Here is a 25830-nt window from a genome sequence, read left to right as displayed (position 1 = left end):
TCATGTTTTGTATAATAATTCTCAAAGCCTCTAAAAGCAAATGTAATGCCAAGATAAGCATAAAACTTGTAACTTCACATTAATTTGTCATCACTGAAGCATTTATAGGGTTATGGCCAGTATTCCGAAATCGGGCAAGTGATTTACGGCTCCGGAATGGCATTTTCACTGCTGCTGGAATTTTTATTGTATCTTGGCTTCAAATTAAGCTATAGATGGTAAATAAAGAAAGCTGCAAGTTTGTCACAGCAAATCAAAAAAACCCAGTTAAAAGTTGTTTATTTATCTCTAGATTCCAATACAGGCATGCTGCAAATGTTTTGAGCTTTTTCGTTGAGATTCAAAGCCCTAACCTCACTTAAGTAAATTGAAAAGGTTTATTGGGTTTCCTCAAGTGTGAGTCCTTTTCATTGCATTCTTGGATTGAGCAGAGAAATAGGTGAAATAAGAGCTATGTGTAGGGATAAACCACCAGTTAGCACACTTGGAAATTATGTAGGTAACGAATTGTGCATTTCAGCAGTAATCGAAAAAGATGTAAATTTAATCTTCCCTGGAGGGCAAGTCTACATTCCAGTTGCAAAATGCAAAAGTATATGATGTATGTCACTTAGACATGTAGGGGCCGAATTCCATCCCCTTTTGTGAGTGGGAATAGGACTGTAGCGAACCAGAAATCACAATGAACGACTTAGCACCCTGTCACAGCCAATGTTCGGCCCACTGCCGGCTTTGGCACAGGGTGGGAAACAGGCTAGCATCGCTCCTGACACTTGGTGAAATATAGGCCTTGTATATATTGACAGCTCATATTATTTTGTTTTTATGTGCTGAATTTTTCTGCGTGCATGTTTCTGAACTGTCAGGAGAATTCACCTAGTGTTTAGAATTTTAATGACATGCAAGAGGTAGGTGCATCTATTATAATGGTTTTGTTTGATAATGCTTTTGTAAAGTACCTTGGGACGTTTTACTACATTAAAATCACTATTTAAATACAAGTAGTTGTTATATGAGGCATTTTACTGCCTGTTTTATGCTGTAATTAAGTTATGGAGTAGCACTTTATCAACGCTTCTTCCTGTTTCTGTTTGAGTTCACCTGTTACTGAATTGCATTCTGGCATTGAAGAAAGACTGCACTGGGATCATTCATATGCAGTTTGATTGTGAATAGCTACTGCAATTATTCAATACCCACCTTCCAAAAAATCTTTATACAGATTGAGGGCATCAGCAGCACTGAATCTGAAACTCCAGGTAGCCAAACTGAATCTGTCTCTTTCTTCCTTGCTCTATCTTTTATTTCCTCTCTCTCTGTTCCACGCTCTCAATGTCTTTATCTGTCTGTCTATGTTTGGCTTTGTCTCTCTCTTCCCCTTATATTTCCACAATCTTTCCTCATCCTTTTTCACCATTTATATAGCACAAAGTGGAACTATTTTAGCATCTGATATATGTAGCAATATGTAGACTTAGTCTCTTGACAGCTGCAGGGCTCGCTATCTTGCCTTTAGTCTCTTTATGTTTTGAAACTTAAATTTTTCCATTGTTTGCTTACTGCTGATCTGTAAAATTTTAGTAGATACTCATTTTGCTGTTTATTGCAGCTTCTTCAGGGATTTCCTTATGCTGCATTTACAGATACAGTGCTCCTGTCTCATGTATGAGATGCATACTGACCAGTTTGAAACAATGCCACAGATTAGTTCTGAGGCAGGAAAATAAAATGTAAAATTTGGACAGAAAGCCTTGCATCACTTTTAAGTACCAGTGTTCCATCTTCTATAAACTCCTGCCAACATTTCATAAAATTAGTGAATCTGTTAAACTATGTAAGACAAAATATATTGTTTCGCTGTGGTGGTAGTGTGTTTGGTGATGCAGGCTTGGGTCAGTCAGAGTTTACTTGTGTGGTCAGGGAACCTTGTAGATTAGAATCGTGTGTAAGTTTCAGGCTACAACCTTGTAATATTGTTATACACACTTACCAATTTTAATATATTAATTATGAGTACATCACATAGAATAGCAATTAGACACTAAAGCTGATTACTTTGTATTTCAGTGCACATGATGTTTTATTTTTGCATATATTTTATCTGAATTGTCACTGAGTGAGTGCCAATGTGACACCACCTGCTGAGAACTTCTTTCCTGACTATCCTTCACTTATGCTTCCTAGCATAGAGATTCTTTTGGCAGTTTTCATTATTAATATCTTTAATGAAGCTCCATTATGTCTCTCTCAAATGGTCTGTCAGCATCTCAAGCAGCTGACCTTTTCCACCCAAAGATTTGTTTCTCCTCTTCCCTCCTAAAGTCTAGTAGGAAGTTCTTCAGTTTGGTAAGGTGTCCCAGAGTTGAATAGTCGGATGCCACCCAAAGTCTTTCCAGGTGAGGTTGATGAACAGTCTGTGATGGGTCAGGGTTCAAGGCAATTCAACTGCAGAAGGCTTCACATAGGTCTTTCATCAGGGTTGCAGCGACAAGTCGTCTTAGGTTTTACAGCAGCAGGATAGCAGTCGAAGATTTCTTCAGATTTAAGGATTTCTTAAAACACAGAAGACAACAGGAACCACACTTGATGCAGGGATTCTTAAGAGACAGGAGGCAATAGGAATCTGCCACCTTTGAAATACAGAATTTCTTCAAAAGAGATGCAGGATTCCATTACAAAGAGAGGTAACACTTTTTCTGGGTCTTCCTCTCTGATCTCCAGGCAGGACAGCCAAATTTCAAAATGCCTGCAATTTGCCAAATTCACTGGCTTTTTAAAAGGTCCAAAGTCAAAGCATAAACCTTCCTGAACAGGTCACATGCCCCGACATAGAGTATCCCTTGTCATTCAAAGTGTTGCGCTGAGGAGGGCAAACCCCTTGCTGGTTTCCTTGAAATTGCCTGCTTTCCTGTCCTTGTAAAGAAGCTCAGCTTCCTTTCAAAGCATCCAAAATTTCAGCTATTTGCAGGTTTCAATGTCCACTGAAAAATCCTTTTATCAGTTTTTTAAAACACACAGAATTCTACGTTTTTAATACAAAAATGAAAACCTTGTAACATAAGTCAAAGAGATATTGGGAGAGCTAACCAAACACTTGTTAAAAAGGTGGGTTGTAAATCTTCCAGGAGGCGAGGGGTTTAGAGCAAAGGAGGGACTTGGGGTGGGAGTTTAGAGCATGGGGCCAAGGCAGCTGAAGGTACAGTCACGAATTCATAGTAGTACTCAAATAGAAGCTGGATAGCTCCTGTAAAAACTGTCTTTCTGTCAATTCTAAGTTCTGAATGGCAATATATGCATTATTATTGAGATTGATAATAGTTGCACACCTGGAATATCTGAGTCATATCAATAAGAATGGGTAGGCGGTGGCGTAGTGGTATTATCACTGGATTAGTAACCCAGAGACCCAGGGTATTTCTCTGGGGACATGGGTTCGAATCCCACCAATGCAGAAAGTGGAATTTGAATTTAATTAATAAATCTGGAATTAAAACTAGTCTAATGATGGCCATGAAACCATTGTCGATTGTTGTAAAAACCCATCTGGTTCACTAATGTCCTTTAGGGAAGGAAATCTGCTGTCCTTACCTGGTCTGGCCTACATGTGACTCCAGACCCACAGCAATGTGGTTAACTCTTACATGCCCTCTGAAATGGCCTAGCAAGCCACTCAGTTGTACCTAACCGCTACGAAGTTAATAAAAAGGAATGAAACCGGACGGACCACCTGGCATCGACCTAGGCACAGGAAACAACAACGGCAAACCCAGCCCTGTCGACCCTGCAAAGTCCTCCTTACTAACATCTGGGGGCTTGTGCCAAAGTTGGGAGAGCTGTACCACAGGCTAGTCAAGCAACAGCCTGACATTGTCATACTCACGGAATCATACCTTACAGACAATGTCCCAGACACTGCAATCACTATCCCTGGGTATGTCCTGCCCCACCGGCAGGACAGACCCAGCAGAGGTGGTGGCACAGTGGTATACAGTAGGGAGGGAGTTGCCCTGGGAGTCCTCAACATCGACACTGGACCCCATGAAGTCTCATGGCATCAGGTCAAACATGGGCAAGGTAACCTCCTACTGATTACCGCCTACCGCCCTCCCTCAGCTGATGACTCAGTATTCCACCATGTTGAACACCACTTGCAGGAAGCACTGAGGGTGGCAAGGGCGCAAAATGTACTCTGGGTGGGGGACTTCAATGTCCATCACCAAGAGTGGCTCGGTAGCACCACTACTGACCGAGCTGGCCGAGTCCTAAAGGACATAGCTGCTAGACTGGGTCTGCGGCAGGTGGTGGGGGAACCAACACGAGGGAAAAACATACTTGACCTCGTCCTCACCAATCTGCCTGCTGCAGATGCTTCTGTGCGTGACTGTATTGGTAGGAGTGACCATCGCACAGTCCTTGTGGAGACGAAGTCCCGCCTTCACATTGAGGATACCGTCCATCGTGTTGTGTGGCACTATCACCGTGCTAAATGGGATAGATTTCGAACAGATCTAGCAATGCAAAACTGGACATCCATGAGGCGCTGTGGGCCATCAGCAGCAGCAGAATTGTACTCAACCACAATCTGTAACCTCATGGCCCGGCATATCCCCCACTTTACCGTTATCATCAAGCCAGGAGACCAACCCTGGTTCAATGAAGAGTGCAGGAGGGCATGCCAGGAGCAGCACCAGACATACCTCAAAATGAGGTGTCAACCTGGTGAAGCTACAACACAGGACTATCTGCGTGCCAAAGTGCGTAAGCAGCATGCGATAGACAGAGCTAAACGATCCCATAACCAATGGATCAGATCTAAGCTCTGCATTCCTGCCACATCCAGCCATGAATGGTGGTGGACAATTAAACAACTAACTGGAGGAGGTGGCTCCACAAATATCCCCATCCTCAATGATGGGGGAGCCCAGCACATCAGTGCGAAAGATAAGGCTGAAGCATTTGCAACAATCTACAGCCAGAAGTGTCAAGTTGATGATCCATCTCGGCCTCCTTCTGAAGGCCCCAGCATCACCGATGCCAGACTTCAGCCAATTCGATTCACTCCGCGTGATATCAAGAAACGACTGAAGGCACTGGACACTGCAAACGCTATGGGCCCTGACAATATTCCGGCAATAGTACTGAAGACCTGTGCTCAGAACTTGCTGCGCTCCTAGCCAAGCTGTTCCAGTACAGCTAGAACACTGGCATCTACCCTGCAATGTGGAAAATTGCCCCGGTATGTCCTGTACACACAAAGCAGGACAAATCCAACCCGGCCAATTACCGCCCCATCAGCCTACTCTCTATCATCAGTAAAGTGATGGAAGGTGTCATTAACAGTGCCATCAAGCAGCACTTGCTTAGCAATAACCTGCTCAGTGACGCTCAGTTTGGGTTCTGCCAGGGCCACTCAGCTCCTGACCTCATTACAGCCTTGGTTCAAACATGGACAAAAGAGCTGAACTCAAGAGGTGAGGTGAGAGTGACTGCCCTTGACATCAAGGCAGCATTTGACCGATTATGACATCAAGGAGCCCTAGCAAAACTAAGGTCAATGGGAATCAGGGGGAAAACCCTCCGCTGGCTGGAGTCATACCTAGCACAAAGGAAGATGGTTGTGGTTGTTGGAGGTCAATCATCTGAGCTCCAAGACATCACTGCAGGAATTCCACAGGGTAGTGTCTTAGGCCCAATCATCTTCAGCTGCTTCATCAATGACCTTCCTTCAGTCATAAGGTCAGAAGTGGGGATGTTCGCGGATGATTGCACAATGTTCATCACCATTCGTGACTCCTCAGATACTGAAGCTGTCCGTGTAGAAATGCAGCAAGACCTGGACAATATCCAGGCTTGGGCTGATAAGTGGCAAGTAACATACGCGCCACACAAGTGCCAGGCAATGACCATCTCCAACAAGAGAGAATCTAACCATCTCCCCTTGACATTCAACAGCAATACCATCGCTGAATCCCCCACTATCAACATCCTAGGGGTTACCATTGACCAGAAACTGAACTGGAGTAGCCATATAAATACCGTGGCTACAAGAGCAGGTCAGAGGCTAGGAATCCTGTGGCCAGTAACTCATCTCCTGACTCCCCAAAGCCTGTCCACCATCTACAAGGCACAAGGCAGGAGTGTGATGGAATACTGTCCAGTTGCCTGGATGGGTGCTGCTCCAACAACACTCAAGAAGCTCGACACCATCCAGGACAAAGCAGCCTGCTTGACTGGCACCCCATACACAAACATTCACTTGCTCCACCACCGATGCACAGTGGCAGCAGTGTGTACCATCTACAAGATGCACTGCAGCAACGTACCAAGGCTCCTTAGACAGCACCTTCCAAACCCGCGACCTCTACCAACTAGAAGGACAAGGGCAGCAAATGCATGGGAACACCACCACCTGCAAGTTCCCCTCCAAGTCGCACACCATCCTGACTTGGAACTATATTGCTGTTCCTTCACTGTGGCTGGATCAAAATCCTGGAACTCCCTTCCTAACAGCACTGTTGGTGTACTGACCTCACATGGACTGCAGCAGTTCAAGAAGGCAGCTCACTACCACCTTCTCAAGGGCAATTGGGGATGGGCAATAAATGGTGGCCTGGCCAGCGATGCCCAAATCCCATGAATGAATTTTAAAAAAAAGTAGTGCTTGATTTTGTTTTTTGGGAGTTGCGAAGGATGTTGGGAGGGGGAAGCAGGATAACTAATCTTCCTTAAGGTAGGTACTCAATAGAGAGAGAAAGAAGTCCCATGATAGAATAATGATAAAATGGACTCTGGATATAGTGATGGCCCAAATGGCCTTTTCCCACACCAGACTTCATTTCCCCATTTCTTTTCTTCTACAGGGCATCACATTTGAGGAAGTGGAAAATTTCTTCACTTTTCTGAAGAACATCAATGATGTGGACACAGCACTAAGCTTCTACCACATGGCAGGAGCTTCCATTGATAAAGGTATAATGAGCTAATAATGTATGGTGTTAACACATAGTTTCTCTGCAAATGCAGAAACTATCCCTCAGAATATATTGGTAGGGATTTTATTCTGCCTTTTTGTCGAATTAGTTGGTGGTAACTCAACTAAGTAGAATTAGTGTTTGCTTAAAAAAAAAAGGAATTTTATTGCAAACTAATTTGTGTACTCATTTTTGCAAAGCATAACTTCAAGGCCTTGTCCCTTCCTGATGGCCACTTTGTCTAAATTTAAATTTATCTGCTTTTTACCAAGGAGTCACTGGTTACAGTAAAGTTATTGCATAAAATGTTATATTCCTACTGTCTCCATTAAGCTGTGAAACTAATAGTAACAGCTCTGAACCTCAACAAGTCCAACCAATGTAGAGCAACAATCAGCAGAGGCAATAGAATGTCAAACTGTAGAATACAAATCTGGGGAAGTCACAATCACATTGTATAGTGCTGTGATTAGACCACACTGCGAGTACTGTCCAGTTCTGGTCATAGAGACACAGACCTCAAGCAAAAGAAACAGTGCATCGAAGTCTGATCTTTAATGTCAAAGATTTGAGTTATGAGGAAAGACTGAAAAAGCTTGGGTTTTTAAGCCTTGGAAAGAGGAACTCAGAGCAGCAATGTTCTAGAAATGTGTGAGGTGGTGAACAGCATGGAAAGTTAAGTCCAGAAAATTATTATAAATTGCGAGAGGCGGACAGACTCAAATAGCAAAACAGAACGTGAGGATTGATGTCAGGAAATAATCAACATATGAATTGGACAGCCAGATACAGCGCTGTAAGCAAGAAACCTGAACAACGGATGTACCTTCCAAAGGAAGCTTTGATGTTTCCTAGCACTTGGGACTGAGCAAAGTAATGCATATCAAAGTTTGTATTGAGACTTTGTGGGTCTTTTTCAGAAACAATAAGCCTGCATTGTGTCCAGTTTTCCCCCTTGTGATTCAGTTGTTAAAGTAACATACCTCATTTAGTTTAGTTTAGTTTAGTTTAGAGATACAGCACTGAAACAGGCCCTTCGGCCCACCGAGTCTGTGCTGACCATCAACCACCCATTTATACTAATCCTACACTAAGGCCATATTCCTACCACATCCCCACCTGTCCCTATATTTCCCTACCACCTACCTATTACTAGGGGCAATTGCTAATGGCCAATTTACCTATCAACCTGCAAGTCTTTGGCAAGATTCTTTAGAATCTTAAAGTCTCTGCTCATTCAACTTTAAGCAGATTCTGAGCAGTTTCTGTTGGGGGGATCAACATTTGCACTGTATATACTATAGGAGAATGCCTCTTTTGGTCTGCAGTTGCAACCACAGAATACTTTGTTGAAAAATTTTAACCAATATCTTTTTCTTAACATAGCAACTATGAAGCAGGTCGCCAGGACGGTGGCACGGGTGGAACTTTCTGATCATGTTTGTGATGTCGTCTTTGCTTTGTTTGATTCTGATGGTGAGTGAACACACAGAATCCCTGAGTGTCTCCCTCCACTCTGGCTTCCAGTTTTCCATCTCCTCTCTTCCAACTCTGGTTCCCTCTCCCTAGCAACAGTCTGTGATTAAACGAGGCTATTCGCAATCTTAGTGTCACATTTCACCCTGATAAGCTTCTGACCTCCTATTCGTGCCATCACTAAGATCCAGCTCAGTAACATTGGCTGACTTCGTCCCTGTCTCAGATTATCTGCTGCTGAAACCCTCATTCGTGCCTTTGTTACCTCTCGACTTAACTTTTCCAACACACTCCTGGGTGGTCTCCTACATTCTACCCTCTGTAAAATTGAGGTCATCCAAACTTTGCTGCCCATGTCTTAACTTGCGCCAAGACCCGTACCACCATCATCCCTGTGCTCTACATTGGCTCCTGGTCAAGCAGTGCCTTGATTTTAAAATTCTCATCCTTGTTTTCAAATTCCTTCATGGCCTCCCCCCCTATCTGTAATCTCCTCCAGCCCCATAACCCTCCAAGATATCTGCATTCCTTTAATTCTGTCCCCTTGAGCATCCCTGATTTAATTACTTCACCACTGGGGGCCGTGCCTTCAATTATCAAGGCACTAAGTTCTGGAATACCCTCCCTACACCTCTCCCCCTCTGATCCTTGCTTCCCTCCTTTAAGACACTCCTTAAAATTTACCTCTTTGACAAATTTTTTGGTCATCTGACCTAATATCTCCTTATGTGGCTTGGTGTCACATATTGTTTTATAACACACTTGTGAAGCACCTTGGGATATTTTATTACATTAAAGGCGCTATATAAATAGAAATTGTTGGTTCAGCGGCAAAACCTTCAGCCAACATTCAGAAATTCCGATGCTAAACCTCTCTGCTTCTCTGCCTTCAAACGTGTCCTCAAAACATACCTCTGACTAGGCTGTCCATCAGCTCAGTAAGTTTAACACCTATTTCCTGCTCCATCTGCACTGTTCCTACTGTTTTATCCCCCACATGAAATATGTTCTAAATCTAAGTTATATATTCAGTTATGGGGTCACCTCTTCCTGAATCATTTGCCCCTCCTAATTGTATTGGAGCCATTGCCTGGTGTACCAATACTAACACCTTGTGTTCTGAACCCAATTGTGTACGGTGACAGTAGTTTCCATTGATTTGCAGCTCCTTAAGCCCCATGAGTTTCACAATTTCCATGCTCCACCTGTACGTTATTTGTCCGACTCCAACAATCTCAGCCCCATTACCTCAGCTTTGTCGCAATCTGAGACCAATTTCACAGGTGAAGTTTGCATGGGGATTAGAAATGTGTTATCTGACATTCAGATTTAGACCCACGTGACACTGGTACATCTACCATGCAAGGAGTTCAACACTCGGAACGTGGTGAACCCTACTGTTCATGGACCCTTACTTAATAAGCCAATTTTGCAGATGTGCAAGAATTCTAAGCTTCTGATGCTCTGCTAAGCCCAGCCTCTCTGCTCTAAATATGCTAAAGTATAGGTATTAACACTGCATTTCCTACTATGGTGAGGACCGCAACACAGCCTTGACCGTAGGTTTTCCTGAGTAAAGTTACAACAATGTATCTCTCAATGTGCAAGCGGGCTGGCTGCATGTGGAACAGAACACCAGCTGATTACTCTGTTTGTCAGCAACTGGTACTGAACTCACTGGCAGAAATACAATATTGCCATTTTTGAGTTATAATTTGAAATGAGAAAATTCTTTTTTTTAATGATGAATATGAGGAACTGTAATAAACCAAAAGCAAAATACTGCAGATGCTGGAAATCTGAAATGAAAACAGAAAATGTAGGAAATACTCAGTAGGTCAGCAGCATCTGCAGAGGGAGGAACAGAGTTAACGTTTCAGGTTGATGGCCTTTCATCACAACTCTTTCTATCTCCACAGGTGCTGTCTGACCTGCTGAGCGTTTCCAGCATTTTCTGTTGTTTTATTTCTATGGAAAAGCATAGTTATAAATACCATCATTTTAAACGGAAAGGCCACCCATTAAGCTAACTGACACCACTTGTCTGCCTGACCTAGCTAACATAATAATCAGTTGAGACAGCTAGGGTACACAGCAACTCTGGTGGTGAACAGCTGAGCCCAGCAGAGTAAACTTACGTTAAAACATTTTATGTGCTCAGTTTCTAAAAAACAAAGCAACAAATTTAACACTGTTTTATGTAATTTTTTAAATGTTTAGAACTTAAGAACTAGGAGCAGGAGTAGGCAATTCAACCCCTCAAGCCTGCTCCGCCATTCAATACGATCATGGTTGAACTCAGTTCGGCCTCAACTCCACTTTCCTGCCCGTTCTCCATAACCTTTCAACCCGTTACTAATTAAAAAATCTGTCTGTCTCTCCTCAAATTTACTCAATATCCCAGCATCCACCGCACTCGGGTAGTGAATTCCACAGACTCACGACCCTTTGAGAGAAGTAATTTCTCCTCATCTCTGTTTTAAATCTGCTACCCCTTATCCTAAAACTATGACCTCTTGTTCTAGATTGCCCCACCAGAGGAAACATCTCTACGTCTACTGTGTCAATCCCCTTAATCATCTTATATACCTCAATTAGATCTCCTCTCATTCTTCTAAACTCTAGAGAGTAGAGGCCTATACTGCTCAATCTCTCTTCATAAGACAAACCCCTCATCTCTGGAATCAATCTAGTGAACCATTCTCTAAACTGCCTCCAATGCAACTACATCCCTGCTCAAGTAAGTGGCCCAAAACTGTACGCAATACTCCAGGTGCAGTCTCACTAATGCCTTGTACAGTTGCAGCAACATTTCCCTACTTTTATACTCTATTTCTTTAGCAATAAATGCCAAAATCCCATTTGCCTTCCTTATTACCTGCTGTACCAGCATACTAGTTTTCTGCGATTCATGCACGAGGACACCCAGATCCCTCTGCACCGAAGCACTCTGAAGTTTCTCTCCATTTAGTTAATAATTTGCCTTTCTATTCTTCTGACCAAAATGGATAACCTCACACTTATTCACGTTAAACTCCATCTGCCAAATTTTGGCCCATTCACCTAACCTATCCATATCCATTTGTAAATTTCTTATTTCTTTATTGCAACTTACTATCCCACCTATTTTAGTGTCATCTGCAAATTTGGCTATAGTATCTTCTATCCATGCATCCAAGTCATTAATATAGATTATAAGTAGTTGGGGCCCGAGGACCGAACCCTGTGGCACCCCACTAGTTACATCTTGCCAACCAGAAAAGGATCCATTTATCCTGACTCTCTGTTTGCTGTTGGTTAGCCAATCCTCTATCCAAGCTGATAAAGGATTCCTGTGGCACCCCATGTGATCTTACCTTTTGTGCGGCACCTTATCAAATTTTGTTTAGAGATACAGCACTGAAACAGGCGCTTCGGCCCACCGAGTCTGTGCCGACCATCAACCACCCATTTATACTAATCCTACACTAATCCCATATTCCTACCACATCCCCACCTGTCCCTATATTTCCCTACTACCTACCTATACTAGGGGCATTTTATAGTGGCCAATTTACCTATCGACCTGCAAGTCTTTTGGCTTGTGGGAGGAAACCGGAGCACCCGGAGGAAACCCACGCAGACACAGGGAGAACTTGCAAACTCCACACAGGCAGTACCCAGAATTGAACCCGGGTCACTGGAGCTGTGAGGCTGCAGTGCTAACCACTGCGCCACTGTGCCGCCCAAATGCCTTCTGGAAGTCCAGATATACTACATCTACAGGATACCCATTATCCACTTGTTACATCTTCGAAGAACTCAAGCAAATTAGTCAAACGTGATTTACCCTTCATAAAACCATGCTGACTCTGATGGATTGCTTTTTGACTTTCTAATTGTCCTGTTATTACTTCCTTAATAATGGATTCTAACAATTTCCCAACGGCAGATATGAAACTAACTCGTCTATAGTTTCCTACTTTCTGCCTCCCTCCTTTTTTGAATAAGGAAATTTTGAATATTAGCATTTTTCCAATCCATTGGAACCTTTCCTGCATACAGGGAATTTTGGAATATTATAATCAATGGATCCACTATCTCCGCTACCACTTCCTTTAAGACCCTAGGATGTCGGCCATCAGGCCCTGGGGACTTGTCTGCCTTCAATCCCAGTAGTTTGCTCAGTACTTTTTCCCTAGTGATGATTGTTCTAAGTTCCTCCCTTCCTATAACCTCTACATTACTTGTTACTATTGTTAATTAACTTGTTAATTATATGGAGAGAGAGTATCTTAACATTTAGCACATTGAGATATTCTCATGACTGAACAGACTTGCTGCCACATTTGGCCTTGAGATACTGCATAATTGCACAAGCTTTGCTGGAATGTCGAGAAGCACAGTGTATAATGCACTTAATCATATTAAAAACTCCGCAAAGAGTCTCGTCGGTGCATTCGGTTGTAACTCTGGCCTTTTCCTTGGGGCCCTATTTGAGTTCAGTGCCTTCAACCCTGATAATTTCAGCTGTTAATCACCTTCTGTGTCGAGAAGTGTTTCTTGACCTCTGTTCTAAACTTGCCTTTCACACCCTTGACCCAGTGCCCTCTCATCCTGCTGCCCTGGTGTATCTGAAAGTATTGTTCCAGGCTTACTTTATCTATATTGCCATGGATCATGTATGCCTCTTTTGGAGGTTAAAGAGCCCAGATCATCAATTTGTTCCTAATGCTTCATCTATCTGTAATCGCCCAATTGCTCGCCTCAGTGCAGCATCCAGAACCATTCCTCTAACAAATTCCCAGCAAAACTTGAGCCATCGTCTTTGGCTCCTGCAAACGCACATTTACCAGTAGCCTCTTCTCAATCAGCTACCACCTCAAGCTAAGTCAGAGGTTTGGAACATTGGTGTACTGCTTGATCCCAAGCTAAGCCTCCATTACTATGTAAAGCCTTGTATTTATCCATATTGAACTTCGTTTGCCATTGGTCAGCCCAGGTGCAAATCCTGCCCCCTTCGTGCGCTCCTCTTGGCCCGTGGTTCCCCTCTCCCTCTACTCTAGCTGCAGGAGTGTCCAGCATGGACCCCTGGGGTATTGTACTTCCAACTATCCTCTGCTTTCTTCCCTTTAGCTAGTTACCAAACCACATTCATGCTTTACGCACCTTTGTTTATAAAGAAGTATTTCATGCAACTCAGAAGCAATCTGCCCCTTTTAGAGAATGGTGCTCATCGTTTATTGGATGATTTTCGTGCAGTTTGTTTCCTATTTTGTTCCTGATTTTTGATTCTATTAATTTTCTGATTATTGGTGCAAAACACTGTAGGATCATTTCAGCCCATTTGTTTTCCATTGCTCAATGAATAAGTTTGGCGAACTTGCAGTGTATATTTAAGTTTATTCAGTAGAACTGCATGTGAATAATGAGTGCTGTACAACAGCAGGTTAATGTACAATATCATAAGCATTGACTGTAAATCCTGATTTTAAATGCATTGACCAGCATCAGGACCACTATTTGTCAGAATGTGCTGGTCTCTCTTATTTTAACCAGTGAAATGTTGGAAAGTCCAGAAAAAAGGTCCCAGTTTTCTTGTTGCAAAACAGGATCTGAGGAGTACATATGGTGTCTGAAATGATTAATGAAGAGGAGAAATTCTCTGCAGAAATGAAGTCAGTGTTTATCAGAGCCAGCTGGAAATTGGGAGAGCCCCAGAGCTCTTTGTTTAGCAAAAAAAAAATCCCTGAACTTCCATCAGAGAGAATTTTTAACTAGTAAAGCTGGCAACAGCTCCCAGGGAGTAAATTAGTTCTGTGTGCCACACGTGCTCACTGAGTGAGGCATTAAATCGGCATTGCTTACAAACGAATGGGTAAACAGGCCAGACACAACAACAGTTATCTACTTTAAAAAAAAAATTTAAATGTAGAGAAAGTGATTTGGTGGCTTTAAGATGGATGGTAGCCCTGTTCACCATATGAAGGGCTCAAATGCCAGAGGACATGAGTTACAAATGAAGAATTCAGGAGTTAGAAAGGAATTTGAGTGGAACTACTTTAATGTGTATTAGACTTGTGGAATAAGTTACCTGGAAATTTCACTGAAGCACACAGTATAAATGAATTCTAGGAGCAGCTGAAATATAATGTTGGGGGCTTTGGGAGGGGGAAGAACTGGTACAGTCATAGATACTTCACCCAGAAAGACTCCCCTATTTGTAGGCACTATGATGCCTTTGGTGCCCTCGGTATGGGGAAGCCCACCATCCTGCCCCTCACTCCATCAGCTATAATATACAAACACCTTACAGCTCTACTGGCCACCTTACATGGGGAGCCAGAAAATAAAGAGAGAGGACTTGGTGAGATAGAAACAGTGTTTTTCTCCAGGCCAGTTTAATAGCTGGCTGCAATGCAGCAACCCCTGAGCACTGCACTGAATTAGAATATAGGCTTAATGCCTGGAGTTCGGCTTGAAATCGGAGTTGGCAGTGCTACCAGCGGAAGCGAACTGAAACTTGAGAGAAGCCACATGCCTGGTAATGCATATTTTTTGCTTCTTTTTCATACTGGGATGTTGTGTGATGGATAACAGTGTTTTACTCAAATCAGTGCTTAGTAAATCTCTGCTTTCTGTGCTTTTTGTGGCAACTCATCCAGTTACTTGGATCCTGTTGACCATTAGATCTGGAACCAACAAACAACAGAAAATAATGTTCCAATCCTGCTCACAGTGTATCTGAACATTCTCACCACATCCACATAACCACTTTGATTTCCTATTGCATGTATTCGGAAGGTCAGGGGACTGTGGGTAGCTGTGCAGATTATTGATCAAACTTTGAAAATGTCTTTCAGGAAACGGGGAGCTAAGCAACAGGGAGTTCATCTCTATCATGAAACAGCGGCTGATGCGTGGACTGGAAAAGCCAAAGGACACCGGCTTCACACGGTTAATGCGTGCAATGTGGAAGTGCGCACAGGAGACTGCCTGGGACTTGCCTTTTCTGTCCAAGTAAAGAGAAATAGCAATGGCTCAGTCTCACAGCAGTGTGCAGCAGCTTTAGCACAAACTCTCTAAGGGTTGTCAGGAGGACTGAACTGGGTTGCCATAACTCGTTGGATATTTAAGATACAGGTTTTATTTTCAATTCTGTTTTCTTTTTTAAAACATGGGAATTTTGCATGTCAGATCCAATTACACTAAAGTGTTGCTCCGTGGATTTCGAAGGAGCAAGCTAGTCCGAAGCATTGCTAGGCTGAAGAGGCTTGTTAGTAATCTGGTCAATTTGTTTGTATCTGTGTGCAACCAGTATTGGAGACAGATAACTCAATCATTCATTTATTATGTTTAAAACACCATAGAAATTGCCACTTTCTTCATGAGACACTGTTCTCGGGTTGTTCGGAGTCACTGTGAGTGGGCTCAATTACTCTAAGGCTCACATACCACCTGTATGTGAAAGTGACCACAATAACCTTTGTACAGTTTGTGTTCCAGTGTGAGCCTTTCATGTGCAGCTTGCAAACTGTGATGCAAACACCTGCAGTGTGTTACAGTACTTGTTAGGTTCAAGGCGTTGCTGAGTACATTCCACATCACTTCACCCTCACACTGATGGGGAGGAACTGGCGCTGTCGTATTTAATTCACCCAAAGGGACTCCCCTAATCTGATTTGTAGACCCTATGATGCCGCCTGTCCCCAAGTAGGGGATATTTGTGGCAAGGGGGGAAAAAGCCACCATCCTACTCCCTTGCAGCACCCCCCCACCCCCCAAATCGGCTGTAATCCTGTAATATTAAAACATCTCTAGTGGCCACATTTCATGGGGAGCCAAAAAGTAAAAAGGGAGAACTTTGTGAGATAGAACGTTTTTCTTCAGACCAGTTTAACAGTTGGCTGCAATGTGCTAGGACAGCACTGCCAGCAATGCAGCAACTCCTGAGCACTGCACTGAATTATCAGTCTGGATTATAGACTTAACACCTGGAGTGGGGCTTGAAATCAGTTGGCTGCGCTCCCATCTTAGGCAAAAGACACTTGAGAGGAGCCACGTGCCTGGTAATAGATATTTTTTGCATGCATTTGATACTGAGATGCTGTGTAAACTATAAACAGTATTGCCCCCAAATCAGTGCTCAGTAAATCTCTACTTACTGTGCTTTTCATAGCAACTCGTCCAGTTACTTGGATCTTGTTGACCATTAGTTCAGTGGTCTCAAATATGATAATGTAAGAATAAACAGGAACTTCCTGTTGTGATTACTGCACACGAGCTTCCTCTCAGAATCATTTTCTCTGCAACTGCCTCTCAACTAAGATTTGCTGTTCTCTGGGGTGGCTTCCCCTTTAAGATACTGATGTAAAAATATAAGGAATTGTATAATGTTTTAACTCTGCAGATAAGATTTGAAACAGCACTTTTCCATTTGTTTCATTGTATGTCTGGTGTCTGCTGAGGAGCCTTTCAACAGCATTATCTCTTCCTTCTCAGTCCCGGGAAGTCAGAGGCTGAAATTTCTCATTCCAATTCTGATTTTTGTTGCTTATTATGGATTTGAGTATTTGCTATTACTGTTCAAGTACTTCACACTGCTACTGTTGATTTAGAAGATTATAAATTACAGGCAATATCAGCAGGCAAACCTTTATTATGTATGCATGACACTCCTTTTCTGCTGTTTTACTAGATGAGTTGATCCATAGTTCATGCAAACATGAAAAACATTCAGCACCAATATGCAGTGTCATTTAACAGGTTGCTGTCGGACAGTTCTTCAGCAAATAAGAATGTAGAAACCAAAAAGCAAAGCCTGAAATAAATGCTTTCCCTTAAATAATGTCTCTTTATTTTGAGGTGTGTTTAACTCTGTGTATCTCACCTACCATGATTTACAGACTTGATTTTAACATTTGCCAACTCAGATACTTGCTAGAAAATGCTGACGATCCCCATTTTCTGTGTATGTAATCATCCAAGGAAATGACAAAATGTTGCTTAAACGGTGGGCTGAGAGATCAGCCCCTGCCCTGTGCATGCCTATATCAGCTGGCTGTGCCTTATTTAGTATCTGTAGTAAGGAGACCAGGTATTGAACTGTCGCACCACACAGAAGCTCTTGCAGTATGGTAGGTAGAGCTGAGTTGTTGCACAATTCGTAATTCATGTGAGAAAATTATGGACTTATTTAGTGCCTTATTACATATCTCAAACACTTCAACAAGCTTCACAAAGTGAATTATGTTGAAGTGCAGTGACTGCTATTGTGTAGGCAAGTATGACAATCAGTTTTCCACAGCAAGATCCCACACCTAGCAGTGAAGGTGAATGATCACATTTTTGCTGGTGCTGGCTGAGGGAGGAATGTTGGCCTGGAGACCAGGAGTACTTCCTGCTCTTCATTGAATAGTGCCATGGGAGCTTTAACATCCACCTGAATTGTCCAATAGGTAAAAAGGACCACAGCTTAACATCTCATGCAAAGAACAGGGCCTCTGACACCATATTTCACTGGAGTGTCAACTTAGTTTGTGTGTTGAAGTAGTGAATTGGGGCTTGAACCTATGACCTCCTGACTCTTTGATGAACTTTGGTGGTTAATGTGCGCATGCAGTATTTTGCTTTTGAAACTGCAGTAATAACAACCTTTAAGTACCTTGGGACATTTTACTATGTTAAAGGCACTATATAAATGCAAGTTGGTATTGTTGTCCACTTCTGATGCTTAATATAGTCAAGTTGAACGCCTGAAATGTGAGAGACTTTAAAGGCCATTTTTGCTGAGCAAACATATAAATTGTTTGGTTTTTATTATGGGGGGGAAAGGTGGAATTAATAATCCAGGGTGATCCTCAAGTGGATCATCCATCGAACTAATGAACGTTAATAGCCATCACTGCACCTCAGCATTTTCTGTGCAGCTAAGGATCAATGTTGTGCCTGTAGCGACTGGTTTTGATCCATGGTTGAACCCTTTTTGTGCGCCAACTAATTCAAATTGACAGAGTAAACGTTACTTGGGGATGGGTTAAGTGTTCAGCTGCTTGTGTATCTCAAGATGTTCCAAATTATTGTAGTGCTGTCAACACCAATCACAAATGTACATGACCCAAGTTCCATTCAGCACTTGTTCATGAACCTCTTGATCTGCCGTTGGAATAAATTCCTGTCACCTGCTAAATGTGCTAAGCTTCCCAACTGAAACCGCTTCAGTCCAATTCCTTAACCAGGTCACTTACGTCATGACTTTACACTTCGAGACCAGCCTCTTACTCACACCCTCCTAACTGAATCTAGTCTCTGGACTTGCATTGAGGCCAGAATAAGGTATAACCCCGGGAGAGTGGTGCATGTAGATCAGTTTCCCATTTCCCTTAACACTAAATATAAAAGCTGTCTTGAGTGTGCTTGAACTGGTACATTCTCTCCATTCTGATTTATGAAAGACAGCATAAATAACACTGAACTCTTCCCAACTTTATCTTTAATATATGTTGCAAAAATGGGATATGTGCCAGGACTCCCATCAGATGTGATAATTATCCAGTAGGCAAACTCAACAGAATAAACCTTTCAGCTGCAGGTATATTTTTATATTGGTTCTGACCTTTGAAGACTTTGTCCTTTCCCATGGAATCCTTGTATGTTGTTGTGTCTATGCACTGGAGATAAACAGAGACTAAATAATGATTACCGTTTTCCACACTTGCTCTCCAGTGCCTCCTCTGACCGAGATTACCATTTGACAGTGCATGAGGACAGTCTTGTGCAGTGAGCTCATGCCATTAGAATTTGAGTTGAAACTTGCCAAACTCATTTCACACACAGGATGTCTGTGTGCGGCCAATAGAAATGTCTTTCATCAGTCTGAACTGGAATGAAACCCAGTGCCTTGGAGATGGACTGCCACACTTATAACTCACTACACCACCCAGTCACCTTCTCCAGGATGTCTTGTTTTCATTTTCTTGGATTCATGGTACAAACAGAAAATATGCCAAGGGAAACCACTGCTAGAAATCCACAATGCACTTGACTCCCTGATTGAAGTTTATGATGTTAGGCTGCCCCTTGTATAATTACATCCAGTGGATGCAGTGACAAAATTCATTGAGAATCCATTTTAATGAGGTACTATTATAAATATGCAAGATATTCTAATGCTCTCCATTACTTTAACACAGCATTTGATTAAGGCCAGAGAGCTTTCATTGCCATATTGTTGCATTAAAAAATAAGTTTTTCCTCATGTCACCCCCCTGGTTCTTTTGCCAATCATAAATCTGTGCCTCTGGTTATCGACCCTACAGTCACTGGAAACAGTTTCTCTTTATTTACTCAATTGGAACTCATGATTTTAAACACCTATCAAATCTTCTCTTAGCCTACTCTGCTCTAAGAACAACCCCAGGTTCTCCAAATTATCCATATAACTGTAATCCCCAATTAAGTAGGAATTAAAGGGGCAGTGATGGCCCCAAAATGGTATGTAATTTGTTGTAGGACTACATTTACAGTGCTTGTCTTGTCAATGTTAAAAAATATAAATACTACCTTAATAGCTCTGTCTTACGATTAAGTGTTAGAAACAGTGCAGCTTTAGTTCTGCATTTAGCTGTCGCTACTGATCTTTCTTCCTGTCGGGCCACGGTGCAAATATGCATGTATTTGTATTTATTGATGCTGTGCTTTGCTGCGCTCTCATAATGCACCATTTAGCCCTTGTGTGGAGAACACTTGCTCCTCTGTTTGAGTTGGATTCATACCTAAGTTGCAGAGTTGAAGGTTTTGTGCTCATTATAACCTTCCTGTGTTTCTAATTCCCTATCTAGGAGAGACTTTGTTTCCCTGTGTGGGTTGCCTTTCTTCTAGTGAACAGAAATGCAGCAGTAACCCAGTCCACATTAGCAAGAGTTGAATTGGCACCCAGGTCTCTGAGTTAAAATGTCACTGTTGTAACAAACAGGCCCTACTAGAGCGTGTGGTGACCAATCTTGCTCTTCTTATGGCCTGGGTTTTGGCCTGAACTTTAAATTGTGTATTTTGTATGTGTTTTTCTCACAATTTGTTGCACAACTGACTTTTAGCACAGCCTTTGATTGGCAAAAGTACAACAATTACGTGACTCATCAACTAAGCCCCAAATGACACATGTTCGCCTACAAGCACAGCAGGTACATGTGCCCGTGCACTTGCACAGATTCCAGGACACTTAATCACAAAACATCACCTTGTGGTGTTTTTATTTCTGATGAATTGTAGGTGCAGATGTTGTTCTGTAATCGCCAATGATGCACAACATCTGTGTGTGATACATTGGCTCTTTATTAGATAAAGCCTGCTGAGTACCTCACTGGATGAGGCCCATCATGTACTGTTGGAGGGAACTAAACTTGGGTTTTAAATGTCTGAAGGCTATAGAAATGGTGGAAGCCTGAGGGAGGGGAGGAGATCACTGGAAAGGAATGAGTTAAGAGGAGACTACACCAAGTCTTAATTTCAATGCACTAAGGAGAAATGTATGGAGAAATGAGTAGGATAGTTATTTGGAGCGCAGTAGGAACAGAGGAGCATTGATCATTGCGGCTAACAAAATGGGGAATGATGTGGAAGCTTATGATGGAAGGTGAAGGCCAGTAATGAGAGGGGGATCTACCTATCTTTCTTTTGCATCTTGTTGAGGAATGTGAGAAATCCTCCCAGACAATGTGAGCAGAATTCACGTCTAAGACCGGGTGGGTTCTTGAGCGAGTTGCTGGGAATAGGATATTATCAGTGTAAATCAAGTACTGGTATTTCCTTGCATTGCCAACTGTCAGTTCTGTGATTCTGATCTTTCCTGAACGCTTGTGAAGGTCGGCAGGGAAGTGTTTTTAAACCAAATTTCTGCATAAGAGCCCTGTAAATAACACCTCTGTCCCAATGCAGGCATCAGTATTGACCTGTTAATCATTTTTAATTGCCAGGGTAAAATAACTGATTTCAGGTTTGCAAGGGCCAGCGATGGCTAGATGAAATATTTGTAAAAATGTACTATACAAGTTCCCTTACACTTTTTTTTGTATCGAAACAGAAAATGCTGTGAATATTCGGCAACTCAGCATCCACAGGGAGAGAACAGACAAATGATTGTTGTAGGTGTACGTTACTTCCTCAAACCTGAAAACATGTAAAAGCATTTTAACTGAATCCAAGTAAAGAGGGTGGAGGGAGAATACATGAAGTATCGGGGGAAGTTGCTATTCCTGCTTAAAAGAGAAGTGCAGATGAAGGGCAGAGGAAGACTTGAGATCAGGTAAGATATCTGATATAATCATCTCGGTTGTTATCTAACTTCCACATAGAGGTGTGCTACAAGCTGAACCAAACTGAACCTGGAAAATTCTGCAGCTAATGAAAATTCTGGTTTCTGGTGACCTCATGGAGTACAGCCTCCTTTTTTAAAATTGTAATTCTACAGCAGTGAAGCTCCACCATTTCTCTGGCTAGTGAGTTCCCAATTTAGTGCACACTACTGGAAATTCTAAAAGCACTAAGGTCTATCGCTATCGATAGCTTAATGTATGTGGAAATTACTGGGAAGATGGATTTGAACTTGACATGCAGCCCTCAGACTCCATGGTACCTGCCAGTGTGGACCTTAAAGGGAAAGGTTTGGACACCCCTGCCCCACACCAGTCCTATACTTCATAGCAGATTTATGAGCAACCATGTGCAGGGACTGGGAGCGTGGCATCTTTTGGCTGTGTTATATACCTGGTCTGAGGAGGAGGAAATAAATGACAGAACCTCTGAAGGGAGACAATTCAGTACTGGTGTGAACTGTCTATGTTTTGTGTACTTAACTCACTGGAATATTAATCATGATGGCCAAGCTGCTCTTGAAATCAATTCCTTTTTATCTCCCTAGGAGAATTTTACAAAACAGTGAGAAAGAATTAAATGATAGTACTGTGCCTGTCTGAGTATGATCCCAGACTCCACACAGGCTACAGTGAGAATCTGCCACCTGCTGTCTGAACAGCAATGAAACCCTAGAATGACTTGTAGTTGCTGAGGTTAGTATTTCAATACGCTTGTCTGTAGGGATGCAGCAAATTCAGCTCCCTGTGATGGGAGGAGGAGGGGGGAAGAGAAAGATTGTGTGCAGAACAAAACAAAGCTAAGTTCGGACAATGGGTTATACTTAACCTGTCTTTTCTCTCTGTAGATGGTGCCTGATCTGTTGCATGTTGTCCCCTCACCACCATTTACTTCCAGATTTAGAACCGAACAAGAATAGATTGGCTTTGCAGCTAGTTACTTTATAACTGAGGAATCTCATCTGTTTTGTAGCTGCCATGAAACAGAATCTGAACATGGAGCAATCATCAGAGTGTGGGTCAGATGGCAATTTATGATATTGTTCGACTTTAAAGCAGTGTAAGAATAACTGGGGCTTCAAACTTGTCCACGGGAGTTCCGTCCAAAATATTTGTGGTTAATATTTTGTACCAGGCCATGCACAAAACTTTCAGAAAAGCACCCCACTCAGTTCCATGTGTGACATTCTCTTGCCCAAAAGGTGACTTTACAGCTGTGATTTCCCAAATGCAGTGCCAGGATCTACCCACTCTAAGAGTGGCTGGATAAAGGCCAAATTCAACACCTCCCTCAAACCACGGAGAAATTGAAAGGCAAGTCTGCATGGGTATCTGACTGCCTGGAACAGTCCTTGTAGAGGAGCCTGGAAATAAACTAGAATATTGCCACTTGCCAATTGCAAGAATGAAGAACAAGAGACAACTGGTTGCTGCACAATGCAGAAAGCTGACAGGTGAACAATGAATAGTGACAGACCGAAAGAAATAGGCTACAGCGCCTTTCAAGACCTCGGGACTTCCCAAAGCTCTTCACAGCCAACCGAGTACTTTTGATGTGTAGTTGCCGTTGTAACGTAGAAAACACGGCAGCCAATTTTAACACAGCAAGATCCCACAAAGATTAACATGCTGTATGTTTTATTCATTCAGGGCCAGCATTTATTGCCCATCCCTAATTGCCCTTGAGAAGGTGGTGGTGGTGAGACACCTTATTAAATAAAGCTGAGTGGCTTGCTGGGCCATTTCCAAGGGCAGTTAAGAGTCAACCATGTTGCTGTAGGTCTGGAGTCACATATAGGTCAGACCGGGTAAGGACGGCAGATTTCCCTCCCTAAAGCACATTAAGGAAGCAGATGGTGTATTAATGACAATGCAGAAGCTTCATGGCCTACTTTACTGAGACTAGCTTTTTATTCCAGATTCAATTAACTGAACTGAAATTCTCGAGCTGCCATGGAGGGATTTGAACTCGTATTCCCAGATCATTAATTAGGTAACATGACCATTATGCTATCATACCCCATTTCTAGTGATTCTGATTGTGGGATAAATGGTGGCCAGGACATTGGGGAGCATTCCCCTGTTCTTCTGTGAAATAGGACCATACGAAATTTCACATCCACGTTTAATGAAAGACGCCACCCCTGACTCTGTAGCAGAGCTCCCTCAATGGCACACTGGAGTATCAGCCTAGATTTTGCATTCCAGTCTCTGGAGCCAAAGTGAAGAGACAGAGAAAGGAAAATAAAATGCAGGGAAACGAGAACTCTCAGTTACCGACTGGTTAGCTGGTCACAGTTCCAAGACAATCACTGATAGTGAGTCAAGACAGCAGTCTGCAGTCAGGGAGTCCTAGCTGAAAGAGGAAGTGTGCAGACTGATAGCCAGGAGCAGCAATGGATAAACGTTAGAATGCAGTCTTGAGTCAAAATAATTTAACTATTTCATGGTCTTTGCATTTTTGGTGTGCTTTGTTCCCAAGCATACATAGGAAAATCTGAGAGAAGCTTATGATCTGATAGCACTGCCTGAGGTGTTTCAGATACTTTTTTGCAGCTGTTATTAAATTTAATAGCTTTCTAAGGAGAGAACATATATATTCATGTATAGGATGGCTATCTCCTGCAAACCACAGCTTTGTCATTAAAAAAGGACACAAATCAACGGCTGATTTAGGTGTCAGTTGTGGCTCAGTTGATGGCACTCTCAGCTCCGAGTCAGAAGATTGTGGGTTTAATTCCCACTCCAGCACTTGAGATCAAAAATCAAAACTGACAATCCAGTGCAGTATTGAGGGAGTGCCACACTGTTGGAGGTGCTTTCTTTCAGATGAGACATTAAACCAAGGCCCCATCTGCCCTCTCAGGTGGACATAAAAAAACCGCATGTCACTATTTTGATGAAGAGCAAGGGAGTTCTGCCAGGTGTCCTGGCCAATATTTACCCCACAAACAGCATCACAAAAACAGGTTATCTGGTCATTGTCATTATAACATTGCTGTTTGTGGGAGTTTGCTGTACACAAATTAGCTGCTGCATTTCCTGCATTACATCAGTGACTGCACATCAAAATGTACTTAATTGGCTATAAAGTTCTTTGGGAAGTCCTGAGATCATGAAAGGTGCTAGAGAAATGCAAGTCTTTTTTTCTTTTTGATCAGTCATCACACCTCCTCAGAGAGTGGGAAATGTGATTTTATTGGCTGATGACTCTTCCACGCCCCGCACACAAAGAGAGAGGTACAAGAGAGCAGAGGCCGGAGAGGTGGAGGGTCAGGAGGTCAGGTGCCTGAGGGAGGCATGTTCAGGATGGACATGAGTTAGACTGAGTCAGAAGCTGATGAGTGTGCTCCCCGTGGTGACTTGTATATCTCATCTTGCCCCATTTTCAACCCTCAAAATAATGAACAACATTCTGGTTGCATCTGTAGGTGTATATAGTCGTGCTACATACAAACAGTGACGGACAGGAAAATGCCCTCTGGTCCCTCTGGCTTGTCCCACACAATTGTGATAAGTTTTGTGTCAGAATATACAATCTCCAAAATCATAGGATCTCCTGGGAGAGGCAAATAAAATCGATTAAAAACCCATGTCAATTTGGGGAGAAGAAATCTGTAAAATTCTTCTCCCATCCCGTTACGTGATCAAACTAGTCCAAGAGATCACTCCGTCCCGGACAATTCCTTACACTACCTGCATTTTATAGGAGATGATCTCTGCCCCAGCCATAAACAAGTCCAGCTCTCACTCAAAGGAATTTAGTGAAGCAACATTCATTACACAAGATGGCAGCCTGTTCAACAGGTCCACTATTCTGTGGGAGAAGAACCGCCTCCTGGCATCTAAACTAGATCTAGCCTTATGCACTTAAAGTTGTGACCCCTAGTCCTCCCTAACCTATTTAGTTGAAACAAGCTGTCTGCACAAACACAATCTATTCCCATGATCATCTTATAAACCTGGATCCCATCACCCCTAAATCTACACTTCTCCAGAATGTACAGTCTCAGCTCTTTTAGCCTATCCTGAAA

At 42.6% G+C, this 25830-nt stretch overlaps 1 protein-coding gene across 3 annotated transcripts in view; it reads left to right on the top strand.

The window, feature by feature from the left end:
* micu1 (mitochondrial calcium uptake 1) overlaps window positions 1–17274 on the top strand; it is a 93734-nt gene extending 76460 nt beyond the window's left edge. For all 3 annotated transcript variants that reach the window (XM_068020454.1, XM_068020453.1, XM_068020455.1), the window contains 3 exons: window positions 6861–6969; window positions 8358–8447; window positions 15290–17274. In XM_068020454.1, the coding sequence (XP_067876555.1) occupies window positions 6861–6969; window positions 8358–8447; window positions 15290–15450 (360 nt within the window). In that variant the 3' untranslated portion in view covers window positions 15451–17274. The remainder of the gene's footprint in view (window positions 1–6860; window positions 6970–8357; window positions 8448–15289) is intronic.
* Window positions 17275–25830: the final 8556 nt, after the last annotated feature.

Source organism: Heterodontus francisci, chromosome 42 (genome assembly GCF_036365525.1).
Source record: "Heterodontus francisci isolate sHetFra1 chromosome 42, sHetFra1.hap1, whole genome shotgun sequence".
Taxonomy (NCBI): Eukaryota; Metazoa; Chordata; class Chondrichthyes; order Heterodontiformes; family Heterodontidae; genus Heterodontus; species Heterodontus francisci.
This window is presented reverse-complemented; position numbering and strand designations above follow the sequence as displayed.